Here is a 24,904-nt window from a genome sequence, read left to right as displayed (position 1 = left end):
CACTAAAAATAAAAATTTGTATTATATAGCTAGATTTTAAATTAGTTGAATAAAGGATATAATAAAGAAAAATATACCTAGTTTGTATGATTACGTAACCTCACATTCTTGTCAATTTTGTACATAATATTTATATTATTATCATTTTGGGCTGTTAAAATTTTCAAATAATTATGTTAAACTATAAGCCATGAAGCAAAATAGAAGAAAAAGATGCAAATTTCTTACTTATATTCACTTTTCAAAAAAGTTCTGTGTATGGTTTTTTGTTGAATAATTAGTTAATTTTAGAGATATTCATGGAAGAACTCATTCAATTTTTTATTAACATCAGGGGAAAAAGAAAAGAAAAAGATAGTTGGTTACTTTAAATTTAAAAAAATAAATCAATCAATTTCTATCCAAAAAGTAATAAATCTTCGATTTGACCAATTATCAAAAAGACAAATAACCATTTTTATTTTTAGAAATGGGCATGAATTCTAATTTAAAAAAAAAATGATGACTGCATTAATCTAGTAGGGCTTATAGGGTTAAAAACAAGTAATGAAGAATGTATTATTTGTCCATAGGGATACGGCGATTATTTTGCTCCACTTCATGTATTGTATATCCTGTAGTTATCCATTCAAATGCTTTATGTATACCTACTTTTATATTCAGAAGGGATGTGCCTCTTTTTGTACTTTCCATTTTCATACTCTTCTCATGTAGTGGAGTATGTACGCACATAGAACATCTACAAACCGGCTTTTCATGTTGTGTTATCGCTTTTATATTACTATCAGGCATAGTGGTTTCTTTTTGGCTCTAGGACAAATGTAGTTTTTCTCTATCACCTAATTTTTTCTCCTTCTCATTTCTAAACACCCACGTCTAGGAAGGAGCAGATCACTGCATAGGTACATTGGACTACTGTAGTCGTATCTACTTATATTGATAAATATAGAATGGTTCTTAAAATGGGTTTTTTTCTGGGAATGTTAGGTAAAAATGCCTTCTTTTTTCTCTCTCGACATTTTGAAACTTCAGAAGGAACATTTTGAAAATGCAATTTTAAGAACCAGTCTAATATCTATATACATATATAATGTTTCCTTTAATAATTCATTTGATTATATGTATATATAAGAAATAATTTAAGAGACGTCAACTCAATTATACATTGTTGGGTCCCCCTCCATCTTATAAATGCGTAGTTGGTATTTGTTTTTATACATTATCTCTTTCTTTTAAAATAGGAGGAGGTGATGGAGCGGATATTAATTAGAAAGTGAGTTGGCGTATCCCTACTGCATTTACGAAAACATAATTTATTTTATCCTATGTATAAAAAGTGTCAGTCCCACCATTTCAAGATTCATTTTTGTTATGAGCTATTTATTAGTGTTGGGAGTTGGTCTAGACCCGTATGGTATATAAAATTGGTCTTGATCCGGTCCCTCAAAAATAAATGACGTGGGTTTTCTTTTTTTAGAAGATGGCATTTCGTTCTACGGTTTCAAACTGCTGCCTGGATCAAAGTAGGTCTAAAAAAATTATTAAAGACCGAACTGAGAAAAAAATTGCTGTCAGACTGTGTCTCAACACTACTATTTATGTACATATGTTCTGTAATAACATAATTATCTCCTGGAATGACGGGTAGGGTTGGAAATAGTAATATTATCCGTTAAGTCAGGTTTCCCCAACCCTATGCCCGCGGGCACTCGGTCGCCCATTGGCCTTGTTCTAAAAATATTGTATGCTTATGATTTCATGATTCATTTATACAGATTTGATTTTATTTTAAATGACGTTGAGGTGTCAAATTTTTTTGGTCTGTCGAAGACAAGGAGTGATCTCATTAACATAGAAATTGACATCGTATTTTTGTTATCATACGTCAATTTTTCTCCTTCTTTTTTTCTTATTAGTATTCTAAACGTGTTTGATTGGTCGAATTCAAAATGGAAGTGTGAGTCAGGAAGGATTGGATTACTAATAACAAATGAGTTTTTTTTTTTCTTTTTTGAGATGGAAAGGTTGTTAGATATAAAATAAAAAAGGTATCTTGTTGATCATCTGGGGTTCTTTGTTTTTATATTGACGAAGTGTGTTCAAAAAGTACTTTGTATATTTTTAGGGATTTTTTTTATTCATCAATATTTATGTTGTCCCCTTCAAAGTAATACCCCTCAGATACAATATAATTTTGCCTACTCTTTTTCCAATCACCGAAGCACTTTTCGGTAAAGCCTTGAGCTCTTCCAGCGATACATTCTTTACCTCCTCAATTATTCCTAATCTCCGTCCTTTCATTGCTCTTCAGTTTTAGAAGCAAGAAAAAGTTACATGTGGCCAACTCCGATGAATATGGTGGCTGAGGTATGATTGCAGTGTCGTTTTTGGTTAAAAAATATCTCTCAAGCAAAGAACAAAATTAATCAGTTTTGGAACAAACTCCGCTAACACTTGTTTTATGCCAAAAACGTTCGAAAAAATTTTAAGGCACGAGCCCACCGATATTTCAATATCCTCAGCAACTTCTCTGATAGTGATTCTTCAGTTATAAAAAACAATTTTCTTGAATGCTTCAATGTTTTCATATGTTGTTGACGTACTTGGGCGTCCATAGCGAGGCTCCTCATTGGCATCTTCCCGGCCATCTTGGATTTTTTTTTTACTCAGAAAAGTTTCACCGTACGCCACTGTCAATATTTCAAGTGTTTTCATTTCATTTTTTATACAAAATTTGATGAAAATTCTTTAATCCATCTTTTTCAATTGTAAAAAATCGCCGAATACGCATCATAATTTTAACTGTTTTGCCTCTCACAAACAAACTAAACATATTATATAGTTGCAGCACTAAATATATGTTCGTGGCGAGTGTAGTAACATAAATAAAAAAAATCGAGCATGGCAAATATACCATTGCCCGCAAAATTTGAAATTTCATCTTACTTTCTGAACAAACCTCGTATATATTTATATGTATAAAAATAAGAAATACTTGTTCACAAATGTTTAATAATGTAGATTTATCCATAAGATGGAATCCTTGATCCGAGTCCTTTGTTTGACGAATAACTAAAGTGAACCATTTTCCTGTCGTTGGATATATTACTATAAATTATTATAACATAATAATGTATCATTATTCATATTTTGTATATATCTACCTACGTCCTACATACTTCCTGGAGCTAATTACGACAGCAAATAATAATAGTAATAATCTCTGACAAAAGATTAAGTGTATAATATTTATATAATCGGATAGAAAGAGAGACGAAACCTCAGGAAGATATTTTTTTAAGAATAACAGATTATTAAGTGCTGCTAAGAGGGGATACAGGAGTAATAGTGAACGTATTTTTTTTCTTTCTCTAAATTGTTAATTCTACTTAATTTGATAATTATTCTGTTATAAAAAAGGAGAGGGGGAACAATGACATTATAAAGTTTCGAATATAGCTCACACTTGAATTTATATAAATGTACCTCTGTGTCTATGTATAATATGTATTGGGTGTACATCAATTAAATTCTGACACACATTATGTAGATTCACGAAACATGTTTTGTATTTATCTGTTAATACACATCTAGTCACCACTTGATATTTTGCCATATCCTAGTACGAAGAACATAAAATTACTATTTTATTCACTATGAAGCCTGTTGGCCACAATAACGCGCTTCAACCAGCCTCAAAGTGACGAGCTCTATATATTAATAATATAGCTTGGCTCAAGTTATACTTAACTTTCCTCAGTTATTCCGTATGTTATAACCTAGGGAGTGGATGTCAGACGAGTATGGAGGCCAAAAGTATTACAGCCAATAAAAATCACTATTTATGGACATTGACAAGGTCTTGTATTCAACGTACAGTTGACAGGGATCAACTTAATCCCGCACACTCTGACATAGGCGTACAACATACTTGGAATGATATGATTGGGGGATTTCGTTTTCCATCTGTTAAATGAGTTTATATATTATTTAAAAACTTTTATTTTTTTTGTTATATCAGAACATCAGTTGAATAATGGTTATTTACGGAACTTTTGAATGGAGATTTTTTAAAGTTATTTCTTCTAGGCCTACCTGGATCGATATTTCAGTATAGACAGCGATCTGTGACCGTCGACCGAATTTTCTGTTCCTAAAACAAGATTATAAATGACCATTTTTATTTTCTAAATAAAAAAGTCATTTTATGTGGAACAGATCACGACCAAATTTTACGACGAGATCGGTCTTGGGTTTTTTGGACTGAACCCCAACTCTAATATACATATATAGTGTAACAAACAATACATTTTACTTAGTATAATAAGTGAAATACTTTTTGATAGAGAGAGAGAGAGGTGGAGGAGGAGGAAAAACAGATGTACATCGATACTTAAACAGGCATCATCTATCCCTTTACTTATTATATACATTGTACAAGTAACATATACTTGTAAAAAACATGATTCATATGTTAAAAATCTCCTTAAAAGTACATACTAAGAAAAAGAAGGTGTTTTAACAATATTATACTTAGTTATCCAACTAATATATGTTTGTATAATACCTACTCCTTAGAATGAGAACTACTACTCCTGTTGGTGACATTGACTGGCTATGCTACATTTATTTGTACTATGTAGCTTATATATTAATAAGTATGACTTAAAAAAATTAATAGTCATAATGCAATAGATACCATGGAAGACTTGCTTGTAATTTCATCATTAGTTATCCAGCAGTAGTTTATTATTTTTGAAATATCGCCATGTGTACCTACTTTGTACATGCACATATTATATATGAACAGTAATCAATTTAATACGAGGTGTATTCGAAGCAAAAATTACGGTTTTAAGTTGTTTCCAAATCTATTAATCAAGTGGCAATGCGAAGACCTCGTGATCCATATTTGTACAAGATTGTGGTCGTAGCGACATTTTTTTGTCCACTAGGTGCATTGTATATTATTATATAGCTAACTACGCAACCTCCATGAATTGCCCCTTTTAACTGAATGATCAAGGTAAATAGTAAATACCTAAAATCTTGATGAAACTTCATTAAATGGCTTTAATAATAAAAAACGACAAAAATAATAATTTTCGAATACTAGTTGATTCCAAGGAAAAATATTTAAATTGAATTGAATTAATAGCTTAAAGGAAATCCTTATGAAATAACTAAACTGATATAATTAATTTTGTTTTGGATCGATTAAAGATAAGAAAAGTAGGATAATTGGAGAAAAATGAATGTTAATTGCAAATGTAATAGTTAATTTATTGTTTACATACACTATGTAAATAAGAATGTATAGTCATGTATTTTTCATACATTTTAGAGGGTCTGATATATATACAATAGTTATTTAAGTTAGAGATAGAGATTTTTAATATACAATAAAGGAATTAATTACTCCTTTTATTTGTCAGTCCCATTTTGACATCCACATATAAGGCCGTAATTCTCCTTTTTCCTTCATCCTAATAAAAAAAGGGCTGTTATTCTAACTATATTTGGGTGTTAATACCCTTTAAAGATATCCAACATGGATTAGCATCCTGTCGAAGGAATAATGTCAAATGCACTAATTGGTGTCTGGTGGAGGGCTATTTTACTAAGTCTATGACTACAAATACATTTCATAGAACTAAAAAAATCAACTTGAAGCTAATTTAGTTTTTGTGGCTAAAGCTAAGGAATCTAGGAAAAATATTCTTTCATTATTAATAGGATGTATTTATTGTTGAAGGGCCAGGTGTGTGTTTCTTAATACTTGACTTGGAGAACATCGAGAACTCTTTGTTTGTTGACCCCTCTTCTATAAAATAATTATTGTTCCTTTATCATATCTGTAAAATAATATATGTTGTTGCGAATATGAAGTAATCAAAATGTCCTTACTGGTATTTTTTATTTATACAGATGATACTTGTAATATTAATTATTATTATTCAAATGCTGCCCGTTCTTTAAGTACCTACGTATAATTGCATATGTTGTATACACATACGACATTTACCTCTAAAAGGGGCTTATTTGACAGCTAAGGAAAGGTACAAAAGTGAGGATATCATTTGATTTTAAAAGTGAAATAATTGCTGAAAAGGAGGATCAATTCTATTATCTTCATCATTGTGTCTGTATCTTACAAATAATTGCAAATTATTATTATTAATATCAATAGACCTTTAAAACAAGAATTGTCGTGATATTTAACAGCAAATAAGTGATGGATATAAAGGCAATTATTTATATTTCTGTCGGATGATGAGGTATATACATTCTAAATAATATATATAAAGTAGTATTCATACAAATAATATTAAATTAAATGAACATGCTTTATGATTTTGCACGTAAGAGCCTCCTCTCTTTTCTTTGATTAAATTATTTTGTAGAAAGTTTTATTATAACTTAAAAAATAAATAAAGAAAGAAATGCTTTAAATTATTAAGTGTTGAATTTCGGTATTAGACTCCTATAATTTTTTTTAAGATCAAACTATTTCGGTCCAAGTTCGGTCTGTTAATTTCGTCTATACAAAAATATGCTTTACTTGGTTCCACAAAAAAAATCAATCCATGGTTTTAGCCCGTGGTCTTGACCAAAATCAAGGGATTACACCAAAAGCACAAAATGTCCCTTAGTCAGTGTTCTGAACGTTGATTAGTTGAATTAGAATCAGCTTTCGTTAAGCTATAATGAACAATTATTAAGTATTTATCATTTTAATAGTTGGAAGGAATTGACTAACTACCAACTAATTTCGGGACTTTTTTCTGTTTCTTTTTAGAGATAAAAAATTGCGAGATACAATAAAAGTAACAACGTGATGTATATTTAGTTTTTTATTTTTAAAAACACTTTTTCAATAATATTGATAAAATCACATATGTCTTCACAAAATGCTGCTATCTTATCTTGATGTCCTATTTGGCTCTTCAAAAATTATAAAAAAAAACCAATTGTGTTTAAGCTCAGTTAATTTGGAACAGTTTGTATTTAAAAAGAGTTTCTTAATATCCATAATTTTTTATTGTAAGATCATTTAACGTAGGTAGTTAAAAATGGAAGGTTCGTCAATTTCCTTAAAAAAAGAGAGGTTTCTTAATTACAGTTGTAAAGAAAAAATAGTATTTTTATCTTTTTTGGCAGTGTCAAAAATGAGGGTTTTTTAAATATCTCTGTGAGCTTGTTCTACCTATTGGCATGTCAAATTATACTTACCTATACACCATATATATATAAAATATACATAGGTGCATATATGTTTGTAAAAGTATTACTTCTTTACATAACAATACAAACTTACACACATAAATAAATAAAAGTAACTTGGAATGGGAGTGTCAAAGTAAAAATAATTTCGAAATATGTAATTCAGTTTTTATTATTGCAGTATGTGTGTTTATAAAGAAAGTGTCAATTACGTATATAATATATATATAAATCTGTGTTTATAACCCTTGTATAGAGATTGTTCGCTAAAAGATTGTTGGTATGGGGGAAGAGTTAATTTGACAATACTTCAAGCCACCAAGTTGCTGCTCCTAGTCAAACGGAAATAATTGTATTTGCATACCTATATATATATACATATTTAGAAGGAGCAGTTTGTTTTTATGGCAATGAGAGTGAGTTTCTTTACTCATTGTGGAATGTTTAACTCCTACATATTCTGTACAATGTATTGATGGGGAGGAGGAGAAGAAAAAGAAGAAGGAGGCATCAGCCTTCTGCTTCCAATGAATCTACATATTCACGAATACTTATTACGCAGATTTACGTAATAAATTAATGTTGATTGCAGAGGTGATTGTGTATTATCTACGGGGTGGAGATTAACTATCCTTCTCGCATTCAAATTATAAGACTTCAAGATGGGATTTTTATACATATTAAGTGCATAGTGTAAAATATTTTTTTTAAATATAAGAAACCTCAGCTTCAAGGACTGCCTAAATCCAGCCTAGGAAGGCAGCACAGGTGTTAGTGATATAGTTCTTGTCTAAGGAGGGAGTCTTATAACAGAGTGGCCCTTGAGATACTCCCTAATTGGGTGGCTTGGATCCTAACCTACAAATTTCTTGAGACAAAATAGTCCTGAAGGATTAAAATCAGGACTCTACAGAGGCCAAACCTCCTACTCCAGAATATTGGTTCCTGTGATCCACCAGACAGCTCCTCCTTAAACAGATTTTTGGTGTGGGAAGGGCTGTCATCTTACTGGAAAGTAAATTTTAAACAATCATGAGGAATTTTATTGCAAAGTTTTGTAACGATAATTTATTCCCACGCTGTATTTCTCATTTTGAGTAGGGGAAAAAGGAAAAAAAATATCATATGTAATCAGAGTTGGGCAAGTTAATGTTACGTAACTTAACTTGGATAAGTTAATTAACTTTAAATTTAACTAGTTAATTTGTTATCTGCATTATCTTAACTTAAACTTAACTATGATTGAGTTGATGTGTTAATGAAAATCTGGAGTGGCGTCGTTGAACGTGTTTCATTTCACAAGGCAAAAATGTATTCCCATATGTAACAAATGCTTATCACCTTCTTCGAATGAAAAGATGACCCAATTTATATATATATATAAAGACTGAAGACACCTTGCTCAACAAGATGGAATTCAATTATAATTCTTATTTGGATTTTCTAACTCGCAAAGACTTCTTAGATGACATGTCCCAGGTTGTAAAACCTCTCTTATCTTAAAGAGGAAGATGAAATTGAACAGTTCCTTGAAGTATTGATGTGTCCCCAGTAGCGGGGGGATTTGATATTGTTCAGGGCGAGGAAAACATCATATTAGGACAGCTGCTTCTAACTCTATTCGAGACCAAACATCAATTTCAAGAGCATTTGAAGTCTTAATTGAGATCGTATTCTTGTCTTATGGAGGCACAACTGCTAGACAACGATATCGATATTTTTTTCAGTTGAAAATGCTTATAAAATACTATGATTCTATCCTTCGCTCCTGTAGTATTGTTGGGGGATTCTTTTCGCAAAAGGAACCGTTTTTTGAAATAAAATATGATATTGTGTTCACCAAAAGGAAGTTTTGAGTAATATGTGTGTGCTTTGGCTGTTTATTTCTCATCACATATAATTTTAACTTTGCGGCCAAAGGAGTAAAACTATAACTAACTTAAACCTTGAATCTTTGTATTCACTTAATTAATATTGACTAGTATTTTAGCAACCTCCAGTAGTTACCATACATTACTTTTTCACAACAAAACAGGAGTTTTTGGGAGTTGGAATCTGTATTTCTCTCTTGATCGTTCGATTTGAAGTGAACAAAATCCCAGCCAGACAGACTAATAGAATAATCTTTATTATATAGCCTTTATAGATCTCTCAATTGACTTTAACTTAAATTACTCTAAAATTAATTAACTTTAACTTAACTAGTTAAAAAATTAAAATCGAAATTAAATTTAAGTTAACCAGTTAAAATGATATGTTAACTTGCCCATCACTGTATGTAATGTATATTTATTTAGAGGCATTATTTGAAAAAAATCGCAATATGCGAGTATCCTCAATAGTCTGGACGTTTAAGTATGATGATTCCCTCTATGTTAACTCTTCTTTTATTTACATATATATATATATATATATTATGAAGGTGTGATGTACGGACAATAAGACGGACGGACATACGCATGAATTTTCTAATATGTTTAAATAAATAGTAATACGAAGCCACTATGTATTTATGTTTGTTTTTAACTTTGCATTGTTAACCCCTTTAATACTTAATGTATGTGCAATGACTTGGCAGCAGGTTTTTTTTTGTTGTTGAATTAATTTATGAATTTGGATGAGCCTATGAGTGTAATGTTCGTCGTAGTATGTGCAAAGATAAGGTGAATCATACTCCAAAGAAGACGCTACCTGGTGGTACTCTTTTTCTCTTCCACTTGCTGCTTAATTCCTTTTTTCTCCCCAAAAAGGAGCCCAGTTTTTACTTTAATCCGGGCATGTGTAAATCCCGGCGTTAATGTTTTTTATATACACATACTGAAAAAAGAGAGAATCAGTTTTCAACTATCCTTTGTGAGTGATCCGCGTTCCCCCTTAATAGTTATTTTTACACATTTAATAGTATTAAAGTCAGAAATAGAAGAACGAATAGAGCAATTATGTACATTGATATACATTACTCTGTGACGAACACAAATACCAATTCAATTAAAATGAAATTTCATGTCTTTTTAAAATTATAAGTAAATAAAACCACTGAGACAAGATGGGTCAAAGTAAATCCAAAGATGTGTCAAATAATAAAATCGAAAGCTCTTTTGTTCAAAATGCCAATCCTGAGCGGCAACGAGCCAAGAAGCAGCTCCTTCGTGCTAAGAATTCAAAGAAATGGAGAAAAAAACAACAAGGATACTCTTTACCGTGTGGATTGGATGAAATTGGAATGGATGAACCCTCTGAGGTAGTAGGATCTTCCCGTTCCTCCAACCCCATTGTCAATATCAAAAGGCGCTCTAGTTTTCAATGGGACGACGTCTTGCCTTCTGTACATTTGGTGTCATATAATAAGAAGAAAAACCTTCCTCATAACGATGATAAGGATCTTAACACATTTTCAAATACAAGAGGAGATACTGTTCCAAGTTTTAATTCGATTAAAAATCTCATTCATCGCAAATCCCTCAACAACAAAACAGACGATTCTTCCAATTCACTAACATGTGGTGATTATACTGAAGAGATTATTAATGATAACGAAATCATGTACTCCCTTCCTGTGTTATCATCATTGGATTTGTCAAAACATAATGACCATTATAACAGTCCTTCTTCGACCCTTCATCATGTACCACCTCGAGTACAAGATATCCTGAACAATGGTAGTGCTCCAGTTCCCTTCCTTAAAATTGTGGAAGAGCAGACGACCCCTGTTCTCAATAGCACAATCAAGTCATCATTTGATTCAAAAGACGAATCTCACTATCTTTCTTTAAAAGATGAGGAAAAACTCCCTCCTATGGCTTTTATCCATGTTGAAATCGAGTCTGGACCGTGTTTAGAATCTCCAAATAATCTGATTGTGATTCAACCCAAAGTCTCTCAAAATATGCATTCACCACCTACGTTAAATTCAACTCTAAATAAGGAAGAAGAAGAAAGAGCTGAGAGAAAAACCACGAATCAAGGACGACAATTCACTAATTCTGCAGAAGGAGCTACTAAGGAGGAACCAGGTGTTTTTGATCGCTTTGATAACAAAATTAAAACTCTTGAACTTATTCGAAAGCAAAGTTTTGCCATAGATTCATCACATTGTTTACCTCTAAGGGATGAGTCGGAAGATGATTGTGATGAATCAAAATATTCTAAGTCCATGCCCAATTTTGATATTACTTCCAGATCCACTAATTCATATAATTATTCCAGAGGTTCTTCCTCTTCAAGTGAGTCAGATATTTATACGAAAGAAAAAGAGGATCAGATATTTTCTCTTGATGGTGACAAAGAGGAGGATACCACCATTGACTATGATGAAGTCATTGATCAAGCATTCAACGATATTTTAATGGATGAAGAAGATGAAGAACATCCTTTTCTTCTTTCAGAATCAAAAAACATGCAAAAGAGATTGCCACCCATAGGATGCAGCTCTGATGAAACTGGAGAAGAATGTTACGATAGTCTGGATGAAGACGGTTTAAAGACGGGAAAAAATAAAATAAACAAACAGAAAAACATTACTCCAAATCTAGTTTTAAGTGCCAAAAGTTCAAATAAACCCCGTAGATCTTTACCTGCTCTCCCCAAGGAGGCCCTCAATTATTCCTCCGTCTCTGAGAGAGCCATCAAAGTCCTTAAACAAAAAATTCCTTCTTCATATAACAACACCATTAGTCATCTTGATAATTGTTTAATCTCATCCGTAAGAGATAGTCTAGAAGAGCTGAGGGAAAATCACGGCTCAAAGTCCAATAAGAATTCGAGTCCTGAGTCTCTTCATAGAGATTCAGGCTGTCAGTCTCTTGAGAGTAATAATTTCCTGCCTCCCCCCTCCTTGCCAGTTATATCTCAGTCAATTGATAGTCCTGGCTTTCTGTGGGTAGAGTTGGATTCAAATAAGCCATCCAGGGAAACTTTAAAATCCCGACCTACCAAAAGAGTTGAGAGAACAAAGTCTCTATCATCATATAATACAAAAAAGGCTTCGAATCGTCATTCTGCTCCTCCTGGATCTTTTAAGGATTTTAAATTTAAAAAAGAGATTGTTCTTCCCGAAAGAAAACCCAATTTGAGAAAAAATAATAGCAATAAGAGGCCCACCTCCGCTAAACCACTCGTTCGCTCATCTACTAGTATGTACCATAAAGTCATGTAGAAATACCATAATTCATAGTTTATTGAGTTAATTGTAATAAATAAATTTAGGGATTGGTTTTTGCGTCTTGCTTCATGCCTACTTTTCATTTAATATTTTCTGTTCAATAATATGTTTTTTTTCTTATTCTTTTCTTTTTTGATGAATAGTAACATTATATTTATAAAAACATTGTAATATGTACATATTTTTCAAATAATCTCTTAATAGAAATTCAGCACATATTTATACTTATTAATTATCTCTACAGGTCGAATTCATTCTGCAGTTGTAACAGGAATAAATACTACTACCAAAAGCGTTACAGTTGAATGGCGCGAGCGTGAGGAGACCAAAGGAAAAGAGGTAAATTTCTCAAACCCTTTATCATCAATATGATTTAATTGTCATTAATTAAAATATATTTACAGATAGAACTTGAAACTCTGTTGGGCTTGAATCAGGACTTGATCCCTCCACCTCCTCCTCCAACTAATGGAGCGGTTATTACGAATAATAAATTACCAAAGGTAAATAATATATACATTATTTAATAATTTGTACCAAATGTTGTTAGATGTGTGATTTACATTTGGGGCTTGTCAACAAAAAGCAAATTGATTATTATATTTGTATGCCCATATTGGACCAAATTAAGTCTTATAAATGAAATCAATGCTCTAAAGTCTAAATTATAGTTAATATTCTGGGGTATCTCAAGCTATCCCAGAAATTGATATATGAAGTAAAGTTATCACGACACCAATATTATCGTACCGATTTCAGTAGCTATATAGGTATTTCGATACTTTTTTGACTGAAAATTTAAAACAAAAATGTCATCAAGTGCAATTAAGATGGACTTACGGGAGAGTGCGCTAGATTTTTGTTCCGGTGAGGAACTATCTCAGAAATTTGATAGTATTTTTTTGGGTAGGAATTGGCGGTTCAAATTTTGTACGACTTTAGTGGAGCTGCAAGTACCCGATCCAATATTAGTTAGTGTACTACCGTTTTAAATACGTCAGTACGCTGGTACAATTATGGTATCGGTAAAAGTACCAAACAACACTCATATGAATTAAATAAATGAATTGGACTTATCTTCTTGATTTTTGTTTAAAATTGTTTTTCTGTTAACTCACCACAATTATAAACATATACCTACAAGAATACCCATTATATGTAATTCTTTATTGCTGTAATTATTTGAAAAGACGTGTAATATGACTCTTAATTACATTTTAAAGTAATTTGTATGAATTCATTTTTCTAATCTCAGCATCTTTCTTTGCTTAGTTCTACATATATTCATAAATATGTATGTTTGACTCTTCAAAATACTTTAGAATGAAGTAGATTTTCCCTCTGAATAATAAGTATGTTAATACCGTTGTCATGGTTATTCAATAAGAAAATATTATTATTAGAGGTGCTACAACACTATCTCTGTTGACCCTTAATACTATGTTATTTTCTGAGACAGTCCCCCTTTCTAGAACTGCTCTAGATTCATGATACATTTACAGGCTTCTTCCACATTATTATATCTATTTGAATTTCTCACTTTTTTTGATCTCGTTGTCAAGGGAACGGTCCAAAGATATATCAATATTCAGCTGCTCGAGATAGACGGCCCTCTGTCACACCAAGATAAAAGTTTAGTTGATTTATCACTCTGGTAGTGAACAAGCAACCTATAAATTGCTTCTTCACTTTAACTTTTTATACACAAGAGTAAATTTAATTCTAATTACAACGAGCTAAATATTAATTAAGGATTGAACCTAATATGTTTAAAGGATCCCGCCTAGAAATGAGCAATTTCAATCGTATGGGCGTTGCCTGGTTTTATCAATATGTTTCAGACTCAAACGCTTCGTCAAATTCCTCATCCACCACTACACCTACTTCATTGAGGAAAAGACCCTTCACTCCCAAACATTATTTCCGCCAAAATAATCGGAAATCCTCTATAAAAGATGAGGTTAATGTTATAGACATTGAAGATGAGGAATCAGATTCGGCAGTTGAGTCCTTTGCTGCGTTTTTTGTTGGTGTTCAAAAACAGGTGGTGGGTCCAGCTACGGTAGTGTCTGGTTTTATATATATGTATAATTATTTCAATTCGATGTAATAATTAATTATAGCTAATTTGGTTGTATGTAATTAAATTTATGCTATGACTTTTTCAACTCTTTTAAACAAACTTAATTTATCTATAACAGTATGCTCAACGTCCAACAAATAACAATCGTAATACTACACCATCCGCTACTTCTCAAAATACTAATGTTGTTAGTTCCGGTGTGCGTAATCGCAACAGGTTAACTTCTCGCCAAACTATGGGAATTCCACAGAACGAAGAGTCCAATCCTACGAATGTCGTTGTTCCTAATTCACATATAAATAATAATCTTGCGACTAATGGACATGGTTCCGAAAACGCTCCACCTTCTTCATCCTCTAGACTACCACAATCAACAACTCCACAGCTCAACTATTCTAGTAATAATGGAAGTACCGCAGAGACCGTTGTTAAAGCAGGAACTGCTGCTGCAGCAGCAGCCGGAGGAGGTATTAGTAAGTTTTTTTTTTGCTCATAAATTAATTATTAGTGTTGAATTCGAGTTTGAGTTATACTTCGAATTGAATTCGTGTTAAGATAATATATGTACTTGTGTTGTGTTGACTTGAGCTAAGTCGATAAATTTGAAAAAAGATAAAATTAAGTATTAATTAATAAACATTTATTAGTAACTAATAGTTTTCAAGTATACATATATTGACTGTTTTATTCTTTCAAAATAGGTTTATTTTTTTTTTTTTCATGAAAAATTAGTTGAATATCAATGGGCTGAGTATAGGTACTAACAAAAAAAAAAATATTATTTTATTTATTACTATTTCTAGAGCAGTGGTTCTTAATCTTATTGGAGGTACTGAACCCCGCAAGCTTCGTCAGTAAATTCATCGAACCACTTCGTGATTGGAAAAATAAAATATGATTTCTTGAGAACATAGTTTTATATTTTATAAGTGCACAAAATGAACTATGCATCAGTTGCAACCAAAAACCACTGTGTTCAAATAACAAAACCAGCAAAACATGAATTTCACACAAAAAAAAAACTAAATGAATATTTCTTGCAAATCAATTTATCTTTTTCTGTTGCCTTTCAGACACAAGTTCAGAAATCCGTGGCTTCACCTTTGTAAGTGCCACTCACATATCATTTTCGCAACAGTCAGCTCCTTTTCTTTGGTTTTATGTCGACCATCCTCGATCAGGATTTCTCTCAAATATATGTTGTTACAAACGGTATGAGTATCTCCAGGACTTTCTTTGCAATACAATCAGATCGTTGATAACGTTGTTTTTTGAAGAGTAATTGAAACTGCCTTTCCTGAAGTTGAAATGATTTCATCGAGATATTCATCTTTCAAATCTTCTATCGCAACACTAAACTTGAAAGGCTGTCTTACCCATGCTGGATATTACCCTGTGGTGGAGAAGTAACCCTTGGAGACTTCACAAGTTCTTCTAAGTGCATGGTAATTGCTTGCTTCAGCTCTCCAAGTACAGAAAATTCTCCAATTCCAGCGTTGTCATTCTCTTTCCGTCGTTTCTGCATAAGAAACTTTTTTGAATTTCACAGCAGGTCCTCCCCCCTTTGTTTTTCATGTTGGTATCCTCCGCTTTGAGCATTCAACAATATTGCGGCACACTTGCACTGAAAGTAGGTCGCCCCGATCGACAGTCACGTCAGTGGATGCGGGGGCTTTCCGAACCCCTGGGGTTCGATTGAACCCAGTTTAAGAAACACTGTTCTAGAGGTTGATTTCTAAAGGTTACAGAGGGTGCATAAAGTGAATGGAGTAACAAATATCTCATAAAATTGCATCTTATGAGATGCTAGTAAAAACAAGTCTCAATATGGCTCCCTCACATAATAGCCACATCCACGTTTATTAGTTGGCATTCTTCAAATTGCTGGAAAATCTCTTTATAACTCCTGGAGAATAATCTAATTAGGGGGGAATAAGTTAAACTATAATTGATTAGAAAACTACTATGAGAAAGCCCTTCCAAACTCAAAAAATTAGCTGAGGTTTAGTGATTAAAATTAAGCCAAATAAATAAAAATATGAAAGCTGATTCGTTTTTTTTTCTAATTTGAAAAGCGAATCACCATTCCAGTTGAGTCTGCACAAAACTACAAGATACCAATTTTCGAGAGTCAGACTGGAATGCAACACTACTAATTATTCTAACTTATTATTGACTTATTTTTTATTTTTTATCAACAGATCGACGGAGGTCCAATGTCGTGAAAGAGGTAGAACGCTTAAAGAAAAACCGTGAGGAGCGAAGAGCCAAACAGGCAGAGATATTAGAAGAGAAAGAGGCTCAAAAAAATGTTGATCCAGGCAATCCCAACTGGGAATTTTTGTGTATGATTAGAGATTATCAAGAACAACTGGAGTTCAATCCATTTCACGATGGTGACACTATAACGGATCACCAAATCACAGTTTGTGTGCGTAAAAGGCCATTAAATAAGAAAGAAGAAAAAAGAAGAGAAGTTGATGTTGTCACAATGCCAAATAAAGATCAAATTATCGTCCATGAACCAAAAACTAAAGTTGATCTGACTAAGTATCTGGATAATCAACATTTCAGATATGATTATGCCTTCGATGACACTGCAACAAACGAGCTTGTATACAAGTAATTATTGCAAACAATGATCCATATTTAGATGTCAAGTTTTTATGCCTATATATACTCATCTGTTTTCTATTTCAGGTATGCTGCCCGTCCCTTAGTTCAAAATATTTTTGAAGGGGGTATGGCTACATGTTTTGCATATGGACAAACAGGTTCTGGTAAAACTCATACAATGGGTGGAGAGTTTCATGGAAAATCTCAGGATTCTAAAAATGGAATCTATGCATTAGCTACTATGGACGTATTTAAATTTTTGAAATCTCCTAAATATAAAGGCTTGAAATTACATGTTTCATGCAGTTATTTCGAAATTTATAGTGGAAAGGTAGGATGAATCCTCTTAAAGTGGCTTATACATACAAATTTGTATTTTGATTCATTCATCAATCGTCATTTCTCTTACATTTGACTTCCCAAAGGTTTTTGATCTTTTATCCGGAAAATCCAAACTTCGAGTTTTGGAAGATGGGAAACAACAAGTGGTTATTGTAGGTCTTACTGAGAAGGTTGTGGAGTGTGTGGAAGACGTGCTTAAACTTATTACTCACGGAAATAATCTAAGAACATCGGGACAAACGTCTGCCAATGCCCATTCCTCAAGATCACATGCAGTATTCCAAATCATCCTTCGCCAAAATAAAAACAAACTTTTTGGAAAATTCTCATTAATTGATTTAGCAGGAAATGAAAGAGGAGCAGACACACACTCAGCAGATCGCCAAACCAGTACGTCTTGCCTTTTATTGAATGACTGACTGCATGTATTTTATATTATTTAACATTTTCTATAGGAATGGAAGGAGCTGAAATCAATAAGTCCCTTCTTGCGCTTAAAGAATGTATTAGAGCTTTAGGTCGTAAAGGTGGGCATTTGCCTTTTAGAGCTAGTAAGCTCACTCAAGTTTTACGCGATTCCTTCATGGGAGAAAAATCAAAAACATGCATGGTAAGGAGAGTTTTTTTTTTTTTTAATGATTAGTGCATAAATTGTTTTTCTTAGATTGCTATGGTTTCACCTGTTTTAAGTTCATGTGAACATACTTTAAATACATTACGATATGCAGACAGAGTTAAAGAATTAGGAGCTAATGACCCAGCAAATAATCTGGCAAATAATCTAGCAAATAATAATCCACCTCCGAAATTGTCAGCATCTCCTACTGAAGAAGTTGTCGAAACAAGGATGGAGGATGGAGTTTTGAGTCCGGAAGACTCAGATTTAGCTCAATTGCGTTCAATGAATGAAGGAGAGTTATCTGCAGACTGGTACAACTTTCAGGTATTCCATGATTTATCCCTTATTGTATAGCAAGTACCTAACATTCTTTTATTCATTATCACAGGAGGCAATATCTCATTTGCAAATCCTTGAGGAAGACTTGGTAGAAAACCATAGATCCGCTATAAATCGGATGTCCCATTGGATTGAAGAGGATGCATCACTTATTGCTGTAACGAATGGAGTTGATTATGATCAAGATGGTAACATCATAATTTTATAATTTTAATCAAGTTTCAATATTTGTTTTCTTTTGAATATGTAGCATATTGTCATCAATTGGAGGAAATGATAGATGAAAAAATTCAAGTTCTCTCGGAGCTAAAAGAAAAGGCTCGAAACTTTTTAGAATGTCAGATAGATGAAGAAGCTATGAGTCGAAAATTATTTCTGCACAAAAACTAATTTTAACATTAATTTACATTCAGAGATTTAAAAATAATGAATATTTTATGTCTTTAATATATGTTTTGGACAAAGTCCGTATTTTTAAAACAAAAAATAACGATATAATAAATAAAATTCTAAGTTTTTTTCCCTCGCCATTCTTTATCTGATAAGTGATAGTAGAAGTACGTATAGAACTACAACCATTCATATGAATCGATTTGTAGGTTTCAATAATAAATAAATTATGCATTCGAACTAATTGGCATAGTACATAATATTTGTTATGAGAGTAAAATAGCTTAAAATATGTTGTGTATGTACCTAGCTAAATACATAAAAAGGAATAAAAAGACTGTTGGAGATATAATGATGGTGAATTGAAACTAACTAACATTTAGATGATAATTAAAATGATTAATTTAATTTAATTTGATTAATTGATCGTAGTGTTATAGTAATATGGATCATTTATTATTACTCAACAACATAAGATCTTTAAAAAAATGGGGTTTCTCGTTTGAGAAAGATTTAACATTTTTCGTGGATTAATTAGGTGTCCATAATTATTATGGATGATTATATTATAAAATTGAATAAATTTTATAATTCTATAAATAAAAGCATAAAAAACATCATGTCGGATACCTAGCTAGGCCTGAGACTATATAAAGGGAGACTAGCATCTCATGTTCATACTATACCCTTGTAGGTATGAAAAAGCAGAAAAATCCGTTTTATCATTTATTAATACGGCAGATTACTATTAGTTACCTTGTAACTTTAAACTTTGCATTTAAGTCATTTACATATACTTTCTATAAATAGGGGATATACATCATTGTCTTAATATTAGGTATATTTTAATTATAAGAAACTATCAATATAGCGAATAAATCAATAATATATTAAGAATAAGTGGATATTATGCACTGAAAATCAAATACACTTGTGAAGAGCATAAACTAGCAATAAGATATTTATTTGTCATTTATCTTTAATATAATAAATATAGAGTTCAATTTAATTATCTTGCTAACATAACAAGATATGAAGCCTTTAATAAGCTTCGTTTGCCTTGTGATTTTTACTATTCTCTCATGAGGTATATATTTAGTAATACTATGGAAATCAAATTTCCATATTGCTTGGAATAGTTTGACGAATATTAGTTATTCAACTAATAATAGGAAGAATTTTGAAATTTCAACTTGCTTGACAAGAATCTCAACTACTAAATAGGATTTCCGTGCACAAAATAAAGGGAATTAATCAAAAATATAAAAAAATAAAATAAAAGGGAACCCAAAAAATTGGAATTTAAATCTAGATGAATATTTTTGATGTTCTAATTATTTTTATTTGTTCAATTAATACTCAAACAATCGTATTATTATTTTAATACATTTTAACTATTGTCTTCAATCAAACAACTTATAATTAGCCTGTGTGGCACACATTTAGTAATTTTTGTAAAGATCCGAGATCTTCGAGAGAGTAATATTCTAATATACTAAGAAGCAATTTAGCTGTTGAGAAGAAGATTACTGAGTCAATAACTTTAGGAATTGCAAATACATTCAGATATTCCAATAGAACTCTAGAGAAGTTAATAAGTCACTTTTTTTTTTTTTAAACAGATAGTCTCCCAGTTCCCAATAACTATTTATTTATATTAGTATAATATAATTGTGCATTGCAGACCAAAATGTAATAATTCAAGATGTATAATTGTCCATATTTGCAGTAAAGCACAAATTCAAACTTATAAATGGAATTGATATTTGTGATAAAGACTTTTCAGTAGTTATAGTCATTAAGGGCACTTAGGACTCTTATCAAGGAAAGAGTTTACTTAAGTATGAGTTGAAGCGGAGTTGATTTTAGGAGCATTGAACTGAAGAGTTTCAATGAAGGATTATATTTTTCTTAGTGTAACTCTTCAGTTGAATAATATAAGTAGAGGATAATTCGATACAATAACTTTATATGCAATAACAGAATAGAATGTGCAATGGGCATTGTAGACAAAACTATCGAAAAAAAGACCTTGATGTGATGGGACATCTGCAAAATGAAGAATTCTTCCATTGAAGGAGATAAGATCCACCGAGTGATGCACAAAGAGGCAAATGAGGTTGAAGAGAGGATAAGAAGACGTTTTGTCCATTGGATATCCAAACGGAAGGGTATCACTATGAATTAAATCAAATGTCTTTGATTACAGTTCTATCTGAAATAATTCTGTAATAGTATGAAATATTTTGAAATTCCTACCTACACGCGTCCAAAAACTTGGTGAGATAAAAAGAAGCTGTAATTAGGACGAATTTATAAGGCTTGCCAGAGATGTAATGTGACGTAATGTATTGTTAGCCTTGATCCTAACATTATTATTAGTTTCTTGGTGAGCAGCAGTCTATCACTTTTTCCTAACATGATGAAGACAGTGATTGGGAATTAGGAAGACCTACGCTTGGCTTTTGTTCATTCCATAATCCATAGATATTATTTAATATTTATTAATATATATTTCCTATGATATTCCTGTTTATTGGTTGCAAAGTATCCAAGGATAGGTAGTCCTTAAGTGCTTGGAGACGCTGGATCTGGTAGTGGATGGAGGTGCAGAAGCAGTTGTTTATTAATTATTTTGTTGTGAAGATCCAGAATGAGGGTCCCTGACTCTTCCCTTCCAAGCAGCAGCAGCGGAGAAGCTCCTCCTGGACTGCCAGCCAGTTCCGATGTTTCCTCTCCGGTCCTAACGGTGGAATGGGAAATGATGGATAAGAGGAAATATATTCCCCTCTCAACCCTGAGCCACTTCAGCGTGCGATGCTTCCTCTTTCCACTCGCCGTCATCCGAACACGACTCCAGGTTCAAGTTCACAAACACCATTACACTGGCACATATGATGCATTCAAAAAGATCCTTCGGCATGAAGGACCTCGTGGCCTTTATTCTGGATTCTGGATTTCTGCTTTTCAAATGGCCTCCGGGGTCTGCTATGTCTCCACTTATGAAGGTGTTCGACATATCCTCGAAACAAACAAAATCACAAACAACTCTATCATCAAGTCATTCTGTGGAGGTCTTTGTGCATCTGTCGTGGGACAAACCATCAACGTTCCTTTTGATGTCGTGAGTCAACATCTCATGATTCTCGGACAAAGACGACAGCCTGGATCCTTCAACCTCTCGGAAACAAATCCTCTTCAAATATCTATTTTTGATCGTAGTCGAGCTCAACTCTCAAAGGACATCATCGTGTCCATTTATCAACGTGATGGTTTTAGAGGATTCTATCGAGGTTATACTGCTTCATTGTGTACATATGTTCCAAGCGGAGCATCTTGGTGGGCCTTCTATGATATTTTTCAAAAACTGTATGCTCACATGGTTCCTGATAATACAGCACATATGACTTTACAGACTATATCAGCCATGAGTGCAGGGGCTTCATCCAGTGTGATAACTAATCCTTTAGACTTATTACGTGCTCGAGTTCAAATCCATAGAACCTCTATCCCAGATACCATGTCCAAACTATGGCGAGAGGAAGGGATGGCTGTGTTTACTAAGGGGCTTACGGCTCGCATGTCAGCATCAGTTATTTATAGTATTGCTGTCATATTTGGCTATGAAACTGTCAAACGATTTAGTGTCTATGATGAGTACAAGACTCGTGTCAAATGGTGAAATTTTAATAATTTTACAAAACATAGTTAGTTAAAAAAAATAATAATATATACATATAAATCTAATGATTAAGATAACTTCTTTTTCCATATTATTCATAAGAAAAATTCATTTTTGAAAGGAACTTGTTAAAGGCGGAAGCATTATTTTCTTTGTCATTGTCGTGTTGTTTAATAAACATATTATATACAAAAATAGTTAATATGAGAATGTAGCCTATCTTGTACTTAAGTAATAATAAGTATGTACATTATACACATCTGTTAAATCCATGTTTTTTTCTTTTATGAAATGGAAGAGTCCATCAGTCTTACTTGTCATATGAGGGCTATTTCGTTCGTTTTTGAGCAACTCAACGTAGTGTTAATTTTGTTAGCTATGACTTGACGAAATTTATAGCCAAACAAAATCCTTAAAAAAAAGTTCACTCAATTACCTTTTTTTATAAAATAAATGATATATTTTTTTAGTAAATCCTTAAATTAATTTGGGGACCCTAATTTTTTTTCCTTATTAATTAATATTTTTTTCTCAATTTGAGGGAGGGTCTACAGCTCCCCTGCGGACGCCCCTGGTCAACTGTACACATTTAAGTTGTGTTTACAAATTTTCCAACAACAAATGTCTTACATGTTATGAATGGATAACGTTATCGCTGTTGTTTTATTGATTGCATTACTGTTTTCATCCATACCATTGAGACTGAATGAAAGTGCTCGGCGTAGTAATCTATCTTTTTCGATCACCAGAATTAAGAAAAAAAATGTTGTTTGATGTTTTTGACTGCTTTTATACAATAAGCCATCGATAATGAAAACCTTTAGTCTCTCGCAACAGTAATCGGAGCCCAGAACGTTGTTAAAACTTTTGAATTCAATACTTGTAATTGTTCTATTGTCAGCCTTTTTAATATCTTCCAAATTTATTGAATAAGGGTAACTTAGCTATAAGCAATGCAGTCATGGATCGTAGTTTTGTCTAAAACAGGAAGATAATCATTTCCTAAATGTTATTTGTTAATCTTTGACGAGACTACTTTACTTTGGGACTCTACTGACTATGTGATAGGGTAGCGAGAAGAATTACTTTGTCAGTATATCCATGAATTTTACAAGATTTGCATGAATATCAATATGGCATGGGACATTGCAGGAGACATAGATATGGTTCATATCCGATATAAAATTAATATTTATAAATAATAAAATATAATTGTTTTATTTATTTGATCTTGTTAATGTATAATATTTTATTTAGAATAATTAGAGGACATGTCAATTTAATATTGTAATATCAAAGATTCATATTGTTAACTGTTCCTATGCCATTATTAAGAGCATTATCATTTTAGGGTACAAATGATAAAGGACTTGATCTTTTTCTACAAATTTGAACAATGGATAAGTCATTAAACCTTGATGAAAAATGAGTAAGATAATGGATTAATATCGTAAGTATTCTTCGCTACACAACATTGATTGTGAAGTTATGATTATAGTTCTAATAAAAGTCCTATTTGGACTAAGACTAGAGTTTAGGATCGATTTCGAAGTGATTCTTGCCAATGTTTTTACTATATAAAGAGTTGGATTTTTTTTACTTCCTTTCCCCCCCTATCAGGACTGTTCACTGTTTGAAGTGATACAACCTCGTGCACGCAATCCCTGGTAGTAGCTCTTTACCATTCAGTCTATATTTTTAAAGATGGGCTGTTTAGTCAAATAAATTATTGTTTTGAGATTAAGAAAGGAAAACAGTTGGTAGATTTTTATTTCTTCTTTTTCCCTTCAGTATTTATTAATATTTCTTGTACAACATCTCTAATAATGACCATAGTTTGCCGCTTACCTTGGTAATATTGAATATAATTAATTTTACTAGTCAAATGCCTCTAAAAAGTTCCCTCTCTACCTGGTTTGCATTTAATTGATGTCCGGGTAAAATGAATGCGTTAATAAGGTTGCGTAGAAAAATGTAGGGGTAATATCGTTGTGTAATTATCATTATGAGACAAAAATGTTGTGGATAATATAATCGTGAAGCAATATCATTGTGAGCAATATGATTATGGGTAATTTTATGGCAAGACAATAATATCGTGTGCAATTTAGATTATATTCGGACGATAAAACTAATGAATTATGAACAAACGTGCCAGGATGGAACTCTTTTAATCTATAATGCCCACTGTAAAACATAACTTATATTTAAAATCGTGAGGAATAGCTAAGAAGATGATATATGATTTATTTAGGTTTTCAAAATTTTAAGAGCTAATGAATTATACGAATTAGCACTTTCAAAAAAATATGGTAATATTATTCTTTTTTAACCAGAATTTACTCAATAACAAGTCTTATAAATTCGCAACACAGTGAGCTGGAGGAGCATAGTTTTCCAAAAATATATACCATGTAATGACACCCCAAATTCATAAGTTGTGACATC

The 24,904-nt window shown here is 32.2% G+C and overlaps 2 protein-coding genes across 7 annotated transcripts in view; both read left to right on the top strand.

The window, feature by feature from the left end:
• Positions 1 to 18,902, top strand: part of LOC121114559 (kinesin-like protein KIF2A) — a 32,409-nt gene extending 13,507 nt beyond the window's left edge. For 3 of the 6 annotated variants that reach the window (XM_071887238.1, XM_071887237.1, XM_040708559.2), the window contains 10 exons: positions 12,630 to 12,724; positions 12,790 to 12,888; positions 14,587 to 14,941; positions 16,670 to 17,090; positions 17,169 to 17,415; positions 17,510 to 17,816; positions 17,882 to 18,036; positions 18,091 to 18,369; positions 18,434 to 18,572; positions 18,635 to 18,902. In XM_071887238.1, the coding sequence (XP_071743339.1) occupies positions 12,630 to 12,724; positions 12,790 to 12,888; positions 14,587 to 14,941; positions 16,670 to 17,090; positions 17,169 to 17,415; positions 17,510 to 17,816; positions 17,882 to 18,036; positions 18,091 to 18,369; positions 18,434 to 18,572; positions 18,635 to 18,774 (2,237 nt within the window). In that variant the 3' untranslated portion in view covers positions 18,775 to 18,902. Of the gene's footprint in view, positions 1 to 7,803; positions 12,357 to 12,629; positions 12,725 to 12,789; positions 12,889 to 14,586; positions 14,942 to 16,669; positions 17,091 to 17,168; positions 17,416 to 17,509; positions 17,817 to 17,881; positions 18,037 to 18,090; positions 18,370 to 18,433; positions 18,573 to 18,634 lie in introns of those variants that run through there. The other 3 variants (XM_040708558.2, XM_040708557.2, XM_071887239.1) reach the window with 3 other exon arrangements.
• A 2,230-nt stretch (positions 18,903 to 21,132) lies between these two features.
• Positions 21,133 to 22,724, top strand: LOC121114560 (solute carrier family 25 member 44). The gene has a single exon (XM_040708560.2). The coding sequence runs from the start codon at positions 21,428 to 21,430 to the stop codon at positions 22,454 to 22,456; it is 1,029 nt and encodes a 342-aa protein (XP_040564494.1). The 5' UTR covers positions 21,133 to 21,427; the 3' UTR covers positions 22,457 to 22,724.
• Positions 22,725 to 24,904: the final 2,180 nt, after the last annotated feature.

This window comes from Lepeophtheirus salmonis, chromosome 3, assembly GCF_016086655.4.
Source record: "Lepeophtheirus salmonis chromosome 3, UVic_Lsal_1.4, whole genome shotgun sequence".
In the NCBI taxonomy this organism is placed as follows: Eukaryota; Metazoa; Arthropoda; class Copepoda; order Siphonostomatoida; family Caligidae; genus Lepeophtheirus; species Lepeophtheirus salmonis.
This window is presented reverse-complemented; position numbering and strand designations above follow the sequence as displayed.